At 46.7% G+C, this 20,530-nt stretch overlaps 1 protein-coding gene across 3 annotated transcripts in view; it reads left to right on the top strand.

Annotated features, from left to right (window-relative positions):
* Positions 1-2,155: 2,155 nt before the first annotated feature.
* The window catches only part of NKAIN1 (sodium/potassium transporting ATPase interacting 1), a 105,164-nt gene continuing 86,789 nt past the window's right edge, over positions 2,156-20,530 (top strand). For all 3 annotated transcript variants that reach the window (XR_007244799.1, XM_048500070.1, XM_048500068.1), the window contains exon 1: positions 2,156-2,702. Coding sequence is in view for 2 of the 3 variants with exons in the window: in XM_048500070.1 (XP_048356027.1) it covers positions 2,649-2,702 (54 nt within the window). In the remaining variant the exon portion in view is untranslated. The remainder of the gene's footprint in view (positions 2,703-20,530) is intronic.

The following is a 20,530-nucleotide window of genomic DNA, read 5'->3' as shown; positions in this document are numbered from 1 at the left end:
TTCTCTCTCAGCCCCAGCTCGAAGAAAAGGAGGACGAGGTAGAGGTTGGATTCATACCTCACCTTTCTCTCCTGTAAGGAGAGTCAAGGTAGCTTACAAATTCCTTTCCCTTCCTCTCCCCACAACAGGCACCTGGTGGGGCCGAGATAGTTCAGAGAGAACTGTTACTAGCCCAAGAAACAAAGTCTGTCATATGCAGTCCAAAAGGATCTATTCAATAGTGACACTATCTATGTTTTACAGGGAAACAGTTTGGACTGACAGGAATTCTATGAGAGTTGATACCAAAAGCGTGATGACATCACTTTTAAAAAACTTTTTAGGCCCCTTCCGCACACGCAAAATAATGCATTTTCAAACCACTTTCACAACTGTTTGCAAGTGGATTTTGCCATTCCGCACAGCTTCAAAGAGCATTGAAAGCAGTTTGAAAGTGGATTATTCTGCATGTGCGGAATGAGCCTATATAGTCGGATTTCCCATCTATTGGTGTGGATGAGTTTATATATTACAGTGAATTTTTCAGTTTTTCAGTGCAATCCTTTGTAAGGTTACTCAGAAATAAATCCAATAAGGATTTGTTCCAATGTAAGTGTGTATAAAACTGCAATCCTAAACAGAGTTACTCAGTGGTGGGATTCAGCAGGTTCGCACCACTTTGGCAGAACCAGTTGTTAAACTGGTGCTTGTAAACAACCAGTTGTTAAATTATTTGAATCCCACCACCAGAACCAGTTGTTAAATTGTTTGAATCCCACCACTGGAGTTACCCTCCAGGCCCATTGGTCTCAGGGGATTTAGAAGGGCATGACTTTACTTAGAACTGCATTATTTGTATGCTTTAAGGGATGTTTTTGAAAAGAGGCTTATGGGCACCAATAGAGCTATATGTAAAGAACATGAGTGTTTTGTACATATTACAGTCCAGGTAGTATTAAATTATATCATTTTGGGGGCGAAATAGATTTTGGAAATTCTTAGAGAAGCAGTGCGGGTCGAGTGTCACACTAGGATCTGGGAGATTCAAGTTCGAATCCCCACTCCAGAGGGGGCAGCTCCGTTTAGTCTATTGCAGAAAAATGAATGAGGTGTCCATAAAGTGCTGTCAAGTAGCAGTCGACTCATGGTGACCCCAGTTAGGGGGTTTTAAGGCAAATGATTTAGCTGAGGTGGTTTGCCATTGCCAGCCTCTGCAGAACCTTCCTTGGAGAGCCAGCGTGGTGTAGTGGTTAAGAGCAGGTGCACTCTAATCTGGAGAACCAGGATTGATTCCCCACTCTGCCACTTGAGCTGTGGAGGCTTATCTGGGGAACCAGATTATTTTGTGCACGCCAACACATGCCAGCTGGGTGACCTTGGGCTAATCACAGTTCTTTGTAGCTCTCTCAACCCCATCCACCTCACAGGGTGTTTGTTGCGGGGGGGGGGGGGGGGGGAAAGAAGTTTGTAAGCCCCTTTGAGTCTTCTTCTTACTGGCCTGAATTAGCTGCCAAGACCTGACGAGATTGGGCTGTATCACACTTTCTCCTCTCCGAAGTCTAGTTTAAGACTGACAAAATTCATTCCAGCATGAACTTTTTTGAGAATCATGCAATGGAGTGCAAGTCATTGGACAACCTCACAGGTTTGTTGTGAGGACAAACAGGATCTCTGGAGAGAAAAGCCGGGTACTTCTTCTTTCCGGGTACAAACGAACTAAATCCAATTGAGCTCTGAGGCATGAAAGCAGACACTGGAATGAGTTAGTGTTTCCACTCCTGGTGGATTACTGATTCAGAGTGAATCGCCTCAGTATTTTTTCTCGGATTCGCTCTGAGTTGTTCATAATCCTCCTCCGCCCTGTACTCGCCCACGTTTCATGCCCTCTCGCCCCTGCCGTTTGCCCCCTGCCCTCCATAAAATGCCAACCAGGAGAAGCCCCCGCACTGTCTCTATAGAAACCCACCAAAAGTTTTTGCAAAGGCCAAACCCGGCCAGCCTTAAAGCGGGTCAGGGACTGGGGGAAGAAGAGCCCTTTTGAATTTCGCCCCCTTTCCCCCTCTTCGCCTCGGCTGCCCAGCTCCCAGGGGGCGGGGCTTGGCGCCATCCAATTCCTTTAATTGGGCGAGGGAAAAGGGGAGGGGGGACCTCCATCGGGGGGAGGGGGGAGTTTAGGGCCCCGGCCTTGCCCACGCCCCGAGAGCCGCCGGAGCCACGTGGTGGCGGGCAGGGGCGAGGCGCGCGCGCTGGTGCGGTGCGCCCGGGTCGGATTGGCTCTGGCGGCGCGCATCTTGCGCCTCCGCTGCTGCTCTCTTCTTTTGTGCGAGTGGCGGCGGCGGAGGAGCGCCGCTTCTTCCCCACCTCCGCTCGAGGCCACGGCTCGTGGGTGTGTCCGGGTGGGAACAATGGAGCGCGGCTAGAGGGAGGCGGGCAGCCCGGCTGGCCCGGTTGCTCCAGGCGGCGGCGGCAGAGGCACGGAGCGCGGGGCCGACAGGCATGGAGCGCCGTCCGGGGCCGACGTGAAGCGGCTGTGCGGAGCGAGAGGCCGGCCGCAGACAAAAGACCCGACCGGCGAGGATGTGGCGTGGCTGCCGGCGGGGGCCCTCGGAGTGAGGTCGGCCCTGGCCACCGGGCGCCACCGGGGGAGCGGAGCGCCGGGCGCGCCAGCCATGGGGAAATGCAGCGGGCGCTGCACGCTGGTCGCCTTCTGCTGCCTGCAACTGGTAAGCCGGCGCGCCCAGGCGGATGTGACCTTGCTGGCTGAGCCGGGCCGGGGGTGGACGCGATCCTGCCCCCCACTTCCCTCCGGAGGGCGCCCCCCGCGGGGGGAGTCACTGATGCCGAGGCCTGGGCCGGGGTAGCGCAGGGCTCAAACTTTAACTATCTGCCGGGGTGGGGAGGATGTTATGGGGAGTCGGTTTGAAGTGGGGGATCAGGTGCTCAGCGAGGGACGCTCGCCTTCTGGATCCGGGGTGGAGCGGTGTCCTTTGGACTGGAGGGAGGTTGTTTTGGATCCTCCAGGGTGGATCGGAGAGCGGGAGAGAAGCGTTTGCTGGCAAGGCTCGGTGATGTAGGAAGGGATCCCCCAAATCGTGGAGCCTGCGATCCCCAAGCCTTTTGGACTATCATGGGGTTGACTCCTGTGCAGGCCGGCTTAAGAGCGCGCCCCGCTCATGGTGAAGAATGGGGGGAAATCCAGAGGTTGATGGCAAACACAAGGAATGTTGCCCAAGGCAGGGAAACCGAGGTGGGGGTGGGGGGGCTGTCCAGAATTTGACCGGAAACTGAATGTTTCCAAGGATTGTGATTGTGGGTTGGTGGGGTTTTCAGTGCCTTAACTGTTAAAGGCGTGTCAAAAAACCTTCAATCATAGGGCTTTGACATAAATAACAGGTGCAAACTTATGGTTGCAGCAGTGGCAGATGGCTCTAGAAAGCTAAAATTAAAAAAACACATATATTGTGGCATGTTAAAGATGATCAAGTTTTGATTCTAGTATGAGGTGCAGTGAAAGGAAGCCTAGAAAGGTCGTGTTTCTTTTGCAGGAATTAGTATGGGCAACTAATGCATCTGGGAAAAGAGAAATGCTTGTGGTTTTATAAACCTGTTCTGGGGGATATCAGATTGAATGACAGGTCTCTCAAACATGTTGCCAATGTGAAGAATCAAAGCCCCCCTTAAACATCAGAATGGTCATTTAGGTGCGCTTTTTAATGAACGCACATGCATAAGATTTTTCCAGCGCGCAAGTCATCCCTTCTTGGTCTTGGATCAGGTTGGTTGGAGGCAAAGATTTGTGCAAGATGCAGAATTGTTTTTAAACCAGTTTGTAATTCTCCAGCAACTTTTTTTTAAAAGTCACTTGACATTATCTATGTGTGCCCGCGTTTGGGTTGTCAGGTTGAAGCCAATTTATGACGACACAAAGTTTTGAAGGCAAGTGAGGTGGTTTGCCATTGCCTTCCTCTGCAAAGTCTTCCTTGGTGTTCTCCCATCCAAGTACCAACCTAACTTAGGCCCCTTCCGCACACGCAAAATAATGCGTTTTCAAACCACTTTCACAACTGTTTGCAAATGGATTTTGCTATTCCGCACAGCTTCAAAGAGCACTGAAAGCAGTTTGAAAGTGCATTATTCTGCATGTGCGGAATGAGCCTTAAGCTCCTGAGGGTCTGACGATATCGGGTTTTGCTATACCATTCCGCATCTCTGCTCCTGACGTTGTACACATTTTATAAATGGAAAAACCTAAAGGGCTGTTCATAAACTGGGTAGAAATCTAAATCTCAGAGGAAGAAGATTTGCTTGCAGGCCCGGGGAAAGTTTATGAGCTGGAATCAGAAATGAGTGGGTAGAGGCAAAATCTTAAGCGCTTGCAAACCGAAGCCGTTGCGTGGGAGCCAGAGGGAGGGCAGAAGAGGTGGCAAACCACTGTCAGCCAGTCGCTGCTAAAAATATGGAAGAGGAGCTAGCAAATCTCGTTTTTTAAAAGATGAAATGTCCGTGGATTAGATTCTACCTCAACAGTAGACCAGCTGTTCTCATACAAGGTGCCTGGGAAGTTATGCTAACTCTGAAGGGTTGCATCTTGAAGCGTGGCTGCTTTGGAAGTAAGTCCTGTTGAAATTGGCGGGTCGATAAAGAGGCTCAGAAATGAGCTGTCAGGCATCTTCACCGCAGGTAAAATTGCATCTGTTGTGTATGGCCTTGACTTAGCACGGAGACATTATCTACCTGTTTGCTTGTCAGCACTGGAGCCGGCATCGTGTGACTGCAGGTTTTATGGTTCTTGGGAAACTGGGCCTCACTAGCCCCAGGATGTGTGATCAAGGGTGGAGAGGAGAGACAACATTCCAGGGGTCTTGGTCACCCCAAGGAACTGGACAAGACACTTTGGGGGCACAGTTATAAATTCGGCAACTTCTTTATTGAGTGGGTTAGTTAGTTAGATCCTCCCGTTCTTAGCATATTGGACAACCAGAGCTCTCCAGCAGTTACGATCTTGGGCGAGTGTTTCAGCCTCTTCCCGTACAATATTCAGTGCCTTCAGGTCTTGCTCGAATGTTCTCCTCCAGGTGTTTTGTGGGCGTCCTCGCTGTGTTTGGCATCAGGAGGTATCTACCATTGCTGGTCCCAAGCCCGGATGTGAAAGGAGGAGGGTTGGGCATTGGGTTAGCAACCCGTCCCCATAAAACCCCCGATTGCTATGGAAACAACAAAAAGGACTTCAAGCATTGAGGGAGCGGAATGTGTTAATTGTATCCTTGAGCTGTTCTCTTTTGCTTGCTATCCTACCTCACAGGGTTGATGTGAGGGCGATATGGGGGTTGGTACTCTGCCCCTGAGCTCCTTGGAGGGAGATTCATGTGAGGAATCAGTTCAGATAACATGCATGATAAATCTGGATCAAAGCAGTAATTTTTCATTCATTCAGCAGTCCAATGATTTGTGTTCAGGAAGGGGTTTGCATTTGACCTGAGTGGCATGTGCCAAGAGAGCCCCTGGTTGCAGGCTTTTCTTAGGGTGTATGTTCGCTGCTGTTTTGCTACCTATGTCCCCTCTTCATCAAATTCTTGACAACAGTTGGGCAGCTGTAGAGTCTTTCTGTACTCTTGTCTCAGAAAAAGATGTCAGTACGGTCAGTTGAGATGCAGCGCTCCAGAAAATTGTATGCATTAGAATATATAGTCCTGAATAAATATGAGAATTGTCATTCATTTTTACATGCTGCCATTGTCAAAACCATTATTTTGTGCATTATTGAACATGGCACTTTGATACAGGAGCATTTGTAGTTCATTGAATGACTATCACCAATACTTGCCTTTTGGGTAGGTGAAGAACAGCGCTAGGTAGGCACTATGACCCAGGTGACCATTCTGCAACAAAGAAGATCTGACCTGTAGCTGGCCAGGCGTGCGCCTGGGGCGCATTCCATGTTTTCTGCCCCCCCCCCTTACCTTTTCCAGCTGGCAGAAAACAGCTTTCTGTCTGCTGAAAACGGGCCAGGCTGGTGGGGCAGGGCCAGGCCTGGTGAAGGGGGTCGGGGTCAGGGGAGAGATTTTCGCACACCTCAGGCATGCACCCGGTGCAACACGCACACCCCATCCCCCTTGTAGCTCTGCCACTGCCTGTTGAGTTCTGTGGCAGAGGAATATACAACTCTACTAACATCTTTTTCTGAAACAGACTATAGTTGATTTTTGTGGTACGATCCCCTTCTTGAAGAGGGCTGTGTCAGAGTACACACTGTTATCACACATGCATCAAAGAACACACCATTCTACTCATGAATGCTTGGAGCCAGCATGGGGTAGTGGTTAGAGAGCTGAACTAGGATCTGGGAGACCTGGGTTTGAACCCCTACTCTACCATAAGAGCTCACTGGGTTACTGTGAACTAGTCACTGTCTGTCAGCTCATCCTATCTTACAGACTTAATATCCTGCCTTTCTTCTCAGTGGGAACTCCAAGCAGCGTACTTTTTCTTTATTTTATCCTCACAACAACCCTGTAGGATAAGTTAGACTGAGAGTGTGTGACTGACCTTAAGCAGTATAGAACTCTGTTTATGTATAGGACGATCGCAGCAAGGACTTTATATGTGCAAAAATAAGAGAGATAATACTAATAAAAGAGGACTAGATTCTGAAAGTCACAGAATATTCAGAAATGGCAAAGCTGACAACACTATTAAGAGACAATAGTTTGGACTTTTTGAGAACACTGAACACTTTTTACTGAATATCCTTTGAAAACCTATTCCAATAAAGAAGCAGTGGCGGGGTTTGAAAGCGGAAGAAAACAATAGGTTGTAACCACTGGAATGCACTTAAGAAATAACTGTTGAATTAATGTCTTAACTGTGTATTCATGAACCTAGAGATAACTTTTAATCAAAGATGAGAAAGCTGGAAGTCAACGTATGATATTTACATGTGAGAGAATTAAAAAAAATTAAAAAGCGAATGTGCGACTGGCCCCAGCTTCCATGGCAGAGTAAGGATTCAAACCTGGGAGTCCCACATTCTAGACCAGCACTCTAACTACTACACCACACTGTCCTGTGGTGTATACATAACCAAATCAATAAATATTCAAGAAGTAGTTTCCAAAATGGAGACGTGATCAACAAACCCTCTTATTTAGCTGATATTGTACAGAACTTTTATTTGCTGTACAGTCCCGTGGTACGGTTGTGTATTGCATGATGTAACTGTCTTGCTGAAGCTAAGCAGGCATGTGCCCAGACGGTACCTGGCTGAAATGTCCTCTTGAGAATCCTCTCTAAAGTCTAGTTTTGGTAGAATAGCAAAAGCTGGTGTGGGCATGACACTGAAGGAATAAGAATTCAGCTGCTTCTCTCTCCCCCCCCCCCCCCAATACAAGTTAAGGAGCCCCTGGACAAACCATATTGTTTAACCCTGGGGTTGTATACAACTCATGGCCAGCCAAGTGAGGCTGTGGAATGGAACATCCCTTTTACCTTCTTGCTATACCCTCCAGTTAACCTGGCTGGACCTTTTGCACCTGGGGAATCAGTGAACCCCCTGGGAAAGAATATCTGCAAAAGGGGGTGTATACCATCCTGGTGAATATCATCACCAGTATCACCTGGTACTGGTGAATATAATCCTTCCTTGGGGTCATTTCCCCCCAGTATAACTGCTGTTAAGCTGGTAGAAGGATACTTCCTTGCAATTCAACCAATAGTCCCTCTAACCCATGGGTCTTCAAACTATGGCCCTCCAGATGTTCATAGACTACAATTCCCATGAGCCCTACCACTTGGCCATGCTGGCAGGGGTTGATGGGAATTGTAGTCCATGAACATCTGGAGGGCCATAGTTTGAAGACCCTTCTCTAACCCTACCCCACGACTGTGTGGAAGTTCCGTACCAGTAAGAGGAACTGAGCCGCCTGCAAGAGCTCCCCCTGGTGGGCAACCGCCCAGTGTGCGTGGCACCAATATGGTGACTGCGCAGCCGCACAGCTCATAGGGAATGTTGGCTTTAACGCCTACTTTCAAGTCCTACTTCTGTAGGAGAAAGTACAAACCAGAGATTGTGATTCGTGCGTGAATCTGCGTTATAATGATCCTGACCATTGTTCCATTGAATTTGTCTACTCAGGCTGGCAGTGGCTCTCCAGGGTCTTACTCAAATGCCTTTCACAACATCTAGCACAAGTGTCAAACTCGCAGCCCTCCAGATCTTATGGACTACAGTTCCCATCATCCCCTGCCAGCATGATCCTGGCAGGGGATGATGGGAATTGTAGTCCATAACATCTGGAGGGCTGCGAGTGACACCTATGAGTGGAGTCGCTGTAGGTTGAACCCAGGGCCTTCTGTATGTAAAGCAGTGTCTCTTCCGCTGAGCCACAGCTTCCCAGATATGATGAGAAATTGTATCAAGGAAGGTTTTCATTTAGCCAACTGCAGGAGGTGGCGTTGTGGGGGAGGAAGCACACAAGGCGCATAGCTCCTCCAGGCTTGTTTACGTAGCTAGTATTATATCGGAATGATTGCTGCTATTGATCCATCTGGCCTGCCGCTGTGTGATCTGACTGGCGGCTTCTGCAGCTGCTAGCAGAGTTTGTGCTTTGCTGTCTGAGATCCCGTCTCCCGGCACAGCGAGGATCGCACCTGGGATCTTCGACCTGCAAAGTGCACCCTCTGCCTGTGAGCTACAGTTCCCCTTCCACCTTCTGTATCTTGTGGGCGCTTCGTAGTCACTTGTAAGGTTCACCAAATTAAAACACCATTTTTGTGCTCTTTGGTGCGGCTGCTGTGGTGAGGTTGTCAGATCAAGGGAAAGAGGGAGCGTAGCTCAGTTTCGTGTACATGCCGTGTTGCTTTGATGTCTCTCAGTCAGACCAAAGCAGTTTTAATAACTGCTAGCAGTTTAATCTATCAATGAATCCCCTCTCCCTTCGCCAACCACATATAGAATGACTGCAGAAAGGGTTGGATTGTAATCCTGTGTTCCCTGTTGTTTATCCTACAAAAAGGCCACTGGTGTTTTCATTTGATGGCCTGTGGTCTTAAGGTCAGTGACAGACCTCCAGTGGTCCAGGCATTGCAGGTTCCAAATTGCTGTTCCAATTCTTTTCAAAATGTACTTGATGTTATTTTCAAGATGCAACCGGGCATATCCTTGAGGTTATGACAGTTTTTGTGATAAGATTCTTCTGCTAGGGCGAGAACCAGTGTTTTTTTTGCAGAGATGAGCTGCCGCCTTTTTGCCTTTGTGAGATGCTGGGTCCAGAAAGCAGAACTCCAGCTCTTGAAGATGTGAACAAAAACCAACCAACCTTCCTTCCTTCCTTCCTTCCTTCCTTCCTTCCTTCCTTCCTTCCTTCCTTCCTTCCTTCCTTCCTTCCTTCCTTCCTTCCTTCCTTCCTTCCTTCCTTCCTTCCTTCCTTCCTTCCTTCCTTCCTTCCTTCCTTCCTTCCTTCCTCCCTCCCTCCCTCCCTCCCTCCCTCCCTCCCTCCCTCCCTCCTCCCTCCCTCCCTTCCTCCCTTCCTTCCTTCCTTCCTTCCTTCCTTCCTTCCTTCCTTCCTTCCTTCCCTCCTTCCCTCCTTCCCTCCTTCCCTCCTTCCCTCCCTCCTTCCTTCCCTCCCTCCTTCCTTCCTTCCTTCCTTCCTTCCTTCCTTCCTTCCTTCCTTCCTTCCTTCCTCCCCTCCTTCCTTCCTTCCTTCCTTCCTTCCTTCCTTCCTTCCTCCCTTCCTTCCTTCCTTCCTTCCTTCCTTCCTTCCTTCCTTCCTTCCTTCCTTCCTTCCCTTCCTTCCTTCCTTCCTTCCTTCCTTCCTTCCTTCCTTCCTTCCTTCCTTCCTTCCTTCCTTCCTTCCTTCCTTCCTTCCTTCCTTCCCTCCTCCTTCCTTCTTTCCTCCCTCCCGCCCTCTATTTGTACCTAGAATTTATACCCCAATCCTATCCTGTAGTTTCAGGGTGGCTAACAAATGGGGATAAAAACCCATTAAAATATACAAAGTTGACATCAGAGTAAAAACATAATGAAAACAATACATAAAGTCTGTTAAAACCCTATTAAAAATCCCCACCCCACCCCCCTGTGGCTGACATCAATAAGAGAGTCCCCTGAAAATGTAGGTCATCGCAGTGTCCAATACAGCACACAATAAAAGATGAAACAGTTAATTAAATATACCAGCTAACTCCCAAATCACAGATCCCACAAACTACAAAATGAATGTACAATGAACTCAAATAGAGCCTGCTCCATCTACAGTGCAACCCTCCCCAAACAATCCCTGAACGGGCCGCTGCTGGTGGAACTGGACTGGGCAGTCTTTTGGAACCATGCCGTTCAGGAGCAGTGTTTGGGGCTAGGCAGTGGATTTTCCCGGCGGTTGCTAGACTTCCTCAGGTGGACAAAACGTTTAGTATTGTCCTTTAGAGTGACAGAAGTTCTGAGTCTCCTGGGGCTAAAGGCAGAATCTAAAAACAGAATCCGTGCAGTGCCTTTTATGAGGACCAACCAGGACGACGCAAAACTGTGCCCCGGCTTTCAAGCTCTCAGAGGTGAGATGCGCTTAGAGGGATTTGACGAGATGAGTTCTAGAGAACACAGAGCTTTTCAGTTCAGAAAAAAAAAGGTTGGTGCGGGCATGTCAGAGGTTTAGGAGATTATCCAAGAGGTGGAGAAAGTGGACAGAGAAAGCTCGCCCCCCCCCCCCCCCGCTCTCATAATTTTGGAATTCCTGGGAACCAATGAGGCTGTCCAGAATAGATTCAGGATGGACCAAAAGAGATACCTCTTTCCCGAGTAAGTACCGGTAAGTTGTGGAATTCACTGCCAGTCAAAGTAGTGACTGTCATGAGCCTTAGTGGCTTTGAAGGGGATTAAAGAAGGAGGTTTGGATTTATATCCCCCCTTTCTCTCTTGTAAGGAGACTCAAAGGGGGTTACAATCTCCTTGCCCTCCCCCCCCCCACAACAAACACCCTGTGAGGTGGGTGGGGCTGAGAGAGCTCTGAAGAACTGTGACTAGCCTAAGGTCACCCAGCTGGCAAGTGTTGGAGTGTACAAGTTAATCTGGTTACCAGATAAACCTCCACAGCTCAAGTGGCAGAGCAGGGAATCAAACCCGGTTTTCCAGATTAGAGTGTACCTGCTCTTAACCATTACAACATGCTGGCTTAGACTCCTGAGTGGCTACTATACTTCATGTTTCACATGAAGATTTATTTATTTATTATTTATTGAATTTGATATCCTGGCCGAAGCTGGCTCAGGGCAGCTGGGATGTTAATTTGGTCAATTAAGTTGCCGCGGTTGAGACAATTAGAATATAGTCCCAAACGAATATGAGAATTATCATTCATTTTTATGCACTGTCAAAACCATTGTTTTGTGCATTATTGAACATTACTGATACGAGAGCATGTATGCCAAAATGTATTTTCACTTTCCAACTGAGCAGGACTAGGTAGGCACTACGGCCCAGTCAGAGCGTTCTACAACAAAGAACGTCTGGCATACTTTGCTCTGAGGCTAAGGACTATACAATCTACTAACATCTTTATGTGAAACAGGCTACAGCCATGTTGAGGGAACCTTAATATTCAGAAGCAAAAATTCTGGACACCAGGACTAATAGGCTCTGATTGGGTATAACGATAGCACATAAATCATCTGAATAAAATAACGAGGGCCATGACCTCTATGCTCTGTTGGTTGCCCCCCAGCGCAACTGACTGGCCTCTTTGTGAAATAGGATTGTGTTCTAGATGAGCCACAGGTGTGATCCAGCAGAGCTCTTATGTACGTATGCTGTTCTGTGTCATTTGAGCTGGCTTTAATAAAGGGTATGGCCTGGATTTTCCTTTAGAGTGATGTCACTGATGAATATGTGGATTGCTTTGGAGGGGTAGGGTAAAAGGTGAATCAACCAAACATCGAGTCACCACACTGGACCACTTTGCTTGGTGATGGCCACTAACCTGAATAGCTTTAAAAAGGACTTGGACAGATTTATGGAGGAGAAGTCGATCTATGGCTACCAATCTTGATCCTCCTTGATCTCAGATTGCAAATGCCTTAGCAGACCAGGTGCTCAGGAGCAGCAGCAACAGAAGGCCATTGCTTTCACATCCTGCACGTGAGCTCCCGAAGACACCTGGTGGGCCACTGCGAGGAGCAGAGTGCTGGACTAGATGGACTCTGGTCTGATCCAGCAAGCTAGTTCTTATGTTCTTATTGTTAACTTTGACAGGGGTTGGCTGCTCAGCTTTCCATTATGGAAGGTCTTTCCTACCACCTTTAACTTGATATCCTTGGGATTGAACGTGTGACATTCTGACACTAATTGCTTACTGGGCCGCTGAGCACACAGCACACACCTTTACCGAAAGAGGTAACCTCAGATATATTGGAAAGTCCCATCAAACTGTATCTGATTTATAGCTATCCCATATGATTTTCAAGGCAAGAAGTGAGCAGAGATTGTTTGCCATTGCCTGCCTCTGTATCTACCTTGGACTTCCTTGGGGGCCTCCCATCCAAGTAATAACCAGGGCTGACCTTGCTTAGCTTCTCAGATCTGATGAGATTGAGCTGGCCCTTTTTATTATTATTTCAGTCAATATGTTCACCAGAATTATTCACAAAACAATTGTGAAAGCTTGCAGATATATATATATTTAAATAATATATATATATTTAAAATCCAACAAACACCTAACCTTTCTTGGTGTCTTTACAGTGCATCAAATTGGTTTCAGCCTGTCTTTTTTTCTTCAGTTTTTGAGCTGTGCCAGCAAGTTTGGCCTGTCTGTGACGTACTTTCTATGGCTGGCTTGGAGGTGCCTGATTTTAGCCAAGTGTTCTGCATTGATTATACCTGCTTCAAAATTCCATCTGTGGTTTAGCATAAATGTTACAGTGAAATAAATAATGAGGTAATTCTTCTACCACAGCTGCTCTACAGAGGTTGAAGTGTTATAACACCCTTGTGGGTTCTGAATAGGCATTGTTTGGAATCTAAATACCACCCAAATGCCTTGAGGAATGGGCAGGTTGTCCAGTGTTGCTAAATCATTATCGGATGACAAGGGTTACTGTAAAAGTGTAAAATAACCAAATGAGAGAAAAAAGGTGAACTCTGAATTGGTTTCTTCCAGTGTATGTGTGCTGCATAGGTTAAGGTGAAAACAAGAAAACCTTATGCAGCTTCTAGTCTTGTAAAGATTAGAAATTATATACAGTAATCAAGTAAAAATATTCATTGCCTGTAACTATTTGGAGAGCACTTGTTGCCCGATATGCTGCTGAGGCGGATTCTGCAAAAACAGTGTTGTGAAAACAGTGTAAACCCTTTTACACCGTTTTCACACCACTGTTTTTGGCCCATGTGGAATCTGCCTGAGTGTGGGAGGATCTAACAACTAACAAACACAACAATATGATATCTTATTCTCACTGAAGTTTTACTGCTCTTTTATGTCTTTCTTACTTTTGAAAATGCACTTAGAGTTCACAGACATACACATTTATTTGGCAAAAACCCTGCCCTCTCAAACTCCCAAGTATTGTGGCACAGGTGTATTTAGGGTGGGGCAAGGAAGGGTGGGACCAGCACTACTTGCCCAGGGGCACTTAGGCTGCAAAGCAAGAAACCGCCACCGCTCGGCGGACTGGTCTCCCTACAATTAAAAAGCATCAGGTAGATGGCCAGGTCTATCAGTTCTCCTTAACGCAGGATAGACCAGCACTCCATAGAGCTGGTTACCTGTGATTGAAAGTAATGGGTAGGCGGAGACCAGATCTACTCATTCTTCTTAACGGCTAGTAGACCAGCTCTCCAGAGAGTTGATGTATAGTTGAAAGGAATGCGTACATCTGACCACCAGAGAACTGGTCTTTCAAGATGGTGAAGACTTGTTGGATTTGCGGTGGGTGTGTGCAATTTCAGTGCTTGCCCTAGGCTCCATTTTCTGTAGATACGCCCCTGTGTTCTGGTGCCTAATATATCAAAAGAATTTTTTTTTTAATGTAATGACATGTTAGTCACAGGTTAAATTTAACAAAAGGCCTGAAATGTCACAGTCAGAAGGGGCTAAAGAAGACAAAAAGAAACAAGAGAAGGAAACAGTTACGGTAATCGTTATTATTCTAATAATTAAAAAATAGTTTTAACCAAGAAATTACTTTCAGAAGGAAAAGAACGGTGCCTAATACTTTTGTGTCTGTATGGGTGAGATTTGAACCCTTGATCTCCCTGATCACAGCTCTCTGTCTGCACCACTGTGTTACTCTGGTGCTGTTTGCTGTGAGTCTGTATGCAATAGTTACTTACAATTTCTCACTTGGAAGGCTTTTGGGTCACACATTAAACAGATTTACAGTCATGGTTTGGAAAGCATGTTTGTCTTCTTAGGAGAATGTGAGTGTCTCATATCCTGTCCCCATGAATCAGAGCAGCACATGTTAACATTTCCACATTACAAAACAAAACCGCACTTCCTTTCACTTTTCCACATATTTTGAAAGGAAAGGAATTATCTGATCTGTGTTGAACGAGATATTGAATAATAATAAAAAATGATCCTGATAGAATCCGCTGTTTATCATAATAGACAATACCATCTGTGTCTCTAGAAGAGGTCCATCTTGTTGAAAGTGTCCTTTAGGGAGACTTGGTGATTGCCCATTTATTCCTGACCAGGTGGAATTGCTGCCGGTGGCAGTGTATTCACCAAAGTAAAGTTTTATCTGGGGATCCCAGGTGTTTTCCTGATCCCTTCCCATCTGTTCTCCAGTAAGGATTTTTTTTCCACAATCTGCATTTGTCATTAACCCATCATACATGAAATGGTTACTTCAGGGCATTCCATTGTGCTGTGGACTTGTAGTGGGGTCTCCTTGTGTTTCTCTGTTTACACAAGAAGAGGCACTCATTCCTGCCACATAGTTTTTCTGCAGAGAACTCTCCTGGGCTTGCTTTTCCTAATTCTCCACCCATCAAGTCATTCTTAAAGGCACAGATCTCATCACACCCATTAGTCTCAGGTTGTTTGCTTTGTAAAAGCCTTTTATTTCTGTTATAATGATATATCGATATTGTAGCTCTTTCCCCTCTAAATGAAAGAGGCAAAGCAATTCCCTGGACTACACTGTGCTGAGGCTAACAAAGGGGACCATGTGTAGAGCTGATATTCTCTTCCCTTCCCCGCACATATACACTTACGTGGCTGCTGCTAGCCAGGAGAAAAGAGAGGCTTCTTTTAAAATAAAGCCGTGTTGGAAATAAAGTTTTTAAAAGTCCTCGGGCATTGGAAAGGGCAGAAGTAGAGCGGGGGAGGTGGGGTGGAGCCAAAAAGAGACTCTGCTTGTATAGTTCCTGGGGAAAGCCCTCTCTGTTGTTATGATATCGAGATATGGGCATTTAGAGAAGCAGGAAGAAGCAGACAACATGAAAGGGAGTGAGGAGGAAGGTGTGCATAGCAGCGTGAGTGAGTGGAAAGGGTGGAGCCAGGTAGGCTGGCTGTGGGCAGAGGAAGCATGGCTGGGGCAAAGCTGTGCTCACTGGGAAATCTGGCCGCTTTTGCAGCAAAGCAGCTTGAAAGTCGCTCTACAAGTGGTCTCGCTTGCCGCAGAGAGAATGGGAAGTGAAAGCGGGGCTTGAGGAAATACGCCCAGATAAGAAATCTTGCTGCGATGGACATTTGCCCCCATTGTGTACCAGACACCTTGTGCATAATTGGCCGCCTAGAACCACTGTTTTGTTCTTACCCTTTTGAGGACCTTATCATCTGTGGTCAGTGAGTTCTGTTCAGCTTGGATTGGAAGTTGGTCTTTCAGGTTGGCTCATCTTTTTTTCTTCTTTGACAGGTTTTTAGGTTGGATTGATGACAAGTAGAAAATTCTCCGGCACATTCTGGCTTTTATCAGAATATTAAATCTAAGTGCTGAATATGGTAGTTTGGTATCCTGGATTGGCTTTTTTATTTGCAGCCGCCTTCTATTTATTGCTGTTTTATTAGTTCCTTTGGTGGATTCCGTTTGTATCTCCCTCCACTTTTGAAAACAAAAAATTTCACCTTCCCGGCTTAGGGTTTTTGCTGAATTTGTTTATTATAAACTTCTTGTTTGAAGATTTCATATCAAGCCATCTCCAGGAGCTGTTTGAGAAGGTGGAAATAGGAATGTTTTAAACACAGAAATAATTTGCTCCTGCGGAATATATGACACAAGATGGCAAGACTTGCCACTGTGGTTGCGTAAAGTCTTTTGTTCAATTAACACTTGAAGCATGGTCCTGCACAGACTTGATTTCAACGGAGCTTAGCCTCGCAGGACTGTGGAGTTAATATTGTCAGTGTGCTTTAACACCAGTGCTGTTGTGTGATCAAGTACACCAATAAAGATCTAGGATTAGCTCTTTTCATGGCATGGGCAACCATAGGAAGCCAATTATTTTTGGATAAGTATACACTCATAATGCGTCTCTCCCTCCTCTACCATATTACAGTATGTTTGTTTCCACCCTGCCTTTCTCCCCAGCAGGGACACAAAATGGATTCCATTTTCTTTTCTCCACTGTATCCTCACAACGACTTCCGACATCTGGGAAGTCTTAGATTCAAATCCCCACTTTGACTTAGAAGCTTGCTGAGTTCCCACAGGCCAGCCACACATGCTTAGCCTAGTCTACCTCACAGGGTTATTGTGAACATAACATGGACTGGGGAGAACAGTGGTAAGCCACAATGGATCCCATTGTGAGGTATAAAAGAGAATTCCTGTACCTTTCAACCAAACATTACAGATGCTTGGGGAAAGTATGTCTAATTCCTTTCAACACAGCCACAATGGTTTGGGTCAGGGAGTCATCACTTTCTCCTAAAGGAGGTTCCAGCCTCAAACCCAAGCACAATCTTCCTTTTTCTGGATGCCTTTGGGCAAACCACATTGCTGGCCCTTGCAGGAGTTGCATCTGCGAGGTATGCGCCACCGTCCCCGTACAAGTACAGTTTCAAGGGCTTAACGCCTTGGTGAAAAGCACATAAACCATTTCTCCTGGCAATAAAGCGTACCTTGGGTCCCCGTTCAGCTTTCTCCAGGCTCTACTTAATAAACTTTGGATTGTCTGTGCAGTTCCAAATGCCGCTTTGGCGCACTTCAGAATAAATTAAGCAGCCCTTCGGGGAAATGATCTCTAAGCAAATGCCGACTCTCCCTGCACCTGCAAACTAAACAAATGGCCTCTTCCTTCTGCATGTGAATCAGGAAGTCATGACATGGCGGGAGGGGGCGGGGGGCAAGCAGAGGTGGGATCCAGCAGGTTCTCACCAGTTCCCGAGAGTGGGTTACTGATTATTTGTGTGTGCCGAGAGGGGGTTACTAATTGGGTCTGCTTTTCCGTTAGAAATTCCATTAGGTCCAAAAATCATAAAGTCCTGTTGTTTCCGATGTGGCTGGTTAGCAAAGGTAGAAAACGGGATAATTCTCCCTGTTGGGCTGTTTTAAAAACATGTTTTAGTAATATGGTAAAGTTCCTGGTTTAAGGAAAGTATCCTTCTTTTGATTTCTAGAAACAAAATTATTTGAAAGTATTAAGTATTTGACAGGCAGTCAATTAGAGGAGAAGTAGTTGTTTCTGTTGGCAGTAGACGATAGGACTTGCTATAATGAGTTTAAATTATGGGCAGAAAGATACCAGCTGGAAATTAGGAACTTTTTTTTACAGTAAGAGTTTTTTACAGTAACAGAGAAATTATTAATGCCCTGCCCCTGTCGTGCCCGGCCATGCCTCCGTTGTGCCCCGCCCAGCCCCATTGGCGCTATGCCACTGTTTGAATCCCACCACCATGGGAACCTGTTACTTAATGGGAAAGAGTTGGAAGCAGCTGGCCCTAAAACATGTCATCCTTTCCGACCCATTGATTCTGGCTCACATGCTCATGCCCAGGTACAAGGGACTGCTGGAGCAATGCACCCTTCTTGCCTAGAAAGCAATGGCGTGGACAGTCCATGTTTGCCTCCCCCAGCTAAAATGCACCAGTTAGACAGACTTGTGCACTCTTCCTACTGCAGAAATTGCAGGCTGAATGGTAACACCTGAAGCACGGTGCCCTGATGGCAGCGGTGTTGCTAGATCAACCGTGGGAACAAGGAATAACAATCTTTCTTGATGCACCATCCCATTAACTAGCCAACACGAGGCATAGACCCTGCATGTTCATGGGAGCAGAGAGAGCTTTTCCTCCCTGTCCCGGAATAGTAGACCATCTAGTGAAGCTGATGGGCTGTAGACTCAGGAAAATATAAAAGGGAAATATTTCTTTACACACCAAGTGATTAAAAGGTAGAATTTGCTGCCAATGGATATAATGATGCCCACAGGCATAAAGAGCTTTAAAGGAGGGCTAAACAGATCCATGGATGAAAGGTCTAACGGTGGTTACTAGTCGTGGGCCCCTTCCACACGTGCAGAATAATGCACTTTCAATCCACTTTCACAATTGTTTGCAAGTGGGTTTTGCTGTTCTGCACAGTGAAATCCAGCTGCAAAGTGCATTAAAAGTGGAAAGGCCTTGGCCTCTATGCCCTGTTGTTGGATCTTCAGAGGACCTGGTTGGCCACTGTGAGACAGGATGCTGGACTAGGTGGACCACTGTTTGGATCCAGCAGGGTTCTTCTTATGTTCTTAAAACGGTCTCCAGCCCAACCTCTGTATTGAGGAAAGACATATGCAGGATTGTGGACGGAGATGAAGAGTGTATTCTTAGCAAGGGTGAGAAAATGGCTGCCAGTGTGGCTGTAGTAGTTAAGAGTAGTGGACTCTAATCTGGAGAACTGGGTTTGATTCCCCACTCCTCTACATGACCATCAGACTCTTATCTGGGGAATTGGATTTGTTTCGCTGTCCCTCCACATGAAGCCTGTTGGGCAACCTTGAACTAGTCACAGTTCTTTCAGGACTCTCTCAGCTCTATCTATCTCACAAGGGTTCTGTTGTGGGGAGAGGAAGGAAAAGGAGTTTGTAAGCTATCTGGAGTCTCCTTACAGGAAAGAAATGTGGGGTATAAATCAAAACTCTTCTTCTTCAGTTCTTTGAGGTTGAGTCTGAACTTTTGTTCCCTCCTGTTGCTGGTGCTTAAAGCCTGGGTCTGGTCAGAGGCCCAAACTATGGCATGAACCCTTCAGGGATGGGGCGGGATATCAATCAAATCAAATAATAAACTAAATGAGCCAAAGAGCTTTTTGGCCTCAGCTCACAGTGTGTGATTTTGATGTATCATCCTAGTGCATCCTGGACCAGCCTGGGATGTATGAACATTTAATATTGTTCTTTGTTTGCTTTAGACTATATTGTAAGCTGCTCCAAGTCCCCATTAGTGGGGAAAATGAGCTAAGCAGTGTCCCAATTAAATAAATACAAAGAAGACACCTTGTGAAGAACAAAGGCAGTTTGACTTTGTTCATGTACACACGACCTGTTTTGCCTTGCTTGCCGATTTGCGTTGTGTGTTTTTCCAAGGTCCAGATTAAAAAGTTATTTTTCTCCCCTCAAAGCTGACTTTTCCCTGGGTAAAACATCTTTCCTGTTTGACCGCATGCTTCAGCGATCATTGGCTTTGCTCCCAGTGACCAGCCAGAAGTGAATAGCCTCAGCATGCATGATCTTGAAGGAGGACAGCATCCTCTCCTCTCAAGGACTATTCCCTGAGAATCCCTTCTTGGCTGAGAAAGAGGATTAACCGATTGGCTAATGGAGGGTTTTCTCTTGCTTGGGCGAAGTTGTTCTCTGTATCGCAGCAGGTGTGCGGGCAAGTTGGTTGGCCGGTTGGCTGATCACCATTTTTCAGGCTGTGAACTGTGAATGGAACTGAAGTCTATTGCTGGAAGTTATGAACAAACTCTGACAGAGGTATTGTCGAAGGCTTTCACGGCCGGATTCAACTGGCTGTTGTGGGTTTTCCAGGCTGTGGGGCCGTGGTCTGGTAGATCTTGTTCCTGACGTTTCGCCTGCACCTGTGGCTGGCATCTTCAGAGGTGTATCACAGAGAGAAGACTTCTCTCTGTGGCTGTTCCTGCATGGTGGTAAAAGTGGCTGTCCAACAGCATTAAATATGTCCACCAGTCTTGTGCAGGCGGCCTCAAAGCTGCTGCGAACTGGACTGCATGTTTTGTTTACCTTGTCTTCCCTCCGAGGCTCCAGAGGGAGGAAGTGACATGCCCACACTGACCCACGGGGGTCGGGGGCAGCGTGGGCATGTCCCTTCTCCCTCCGGAGCCTCGGAGGGAAGGCAAGGTAAATAAAAGATGCAAACAGGCAGCACCTGAAAGCTGTACCCTCATGCCGGTGCCCTTCGCACGGCCCTGGTGGGAAGACACCGCTTTCCAAAAAACTTACTCATGGAGCGAGTTTTGAAAGCAGTGATTTCCTGCCGTTTTGAGGGTGGGGGGAGCACGGCACTGTTGCACTACAGCAGTGACAGCTGTGTGAACAGCGCCCCAGAGATGGTGTTTTTACCATCTCTAGGGCGCTGTTTTTGGACAGTGCAGAAACGGCCTGTGATGC

The sequence above is a fragment of the Sphaerodactylus townsendi genome, linkage group LG06 (assembly GCF_021028975.2).
Source record: "Sphaerodactylus townsendi isolate TG3544 linkage group LG06, MPM_Stown_v2.3, whole genome shotgun sequence".
Lineage (NCBI taxonomy): Eukaryota > Metazoa > Chordata > Lepidosauria > Squamata > Sphaerodactylidae > Sphaerodactylus > Sphaerodactylus townsendi.
Note: the sequence above shows the minus strand (reverse complement) of the source record. Positions and strands in the feature narration are given on the sequence as shown.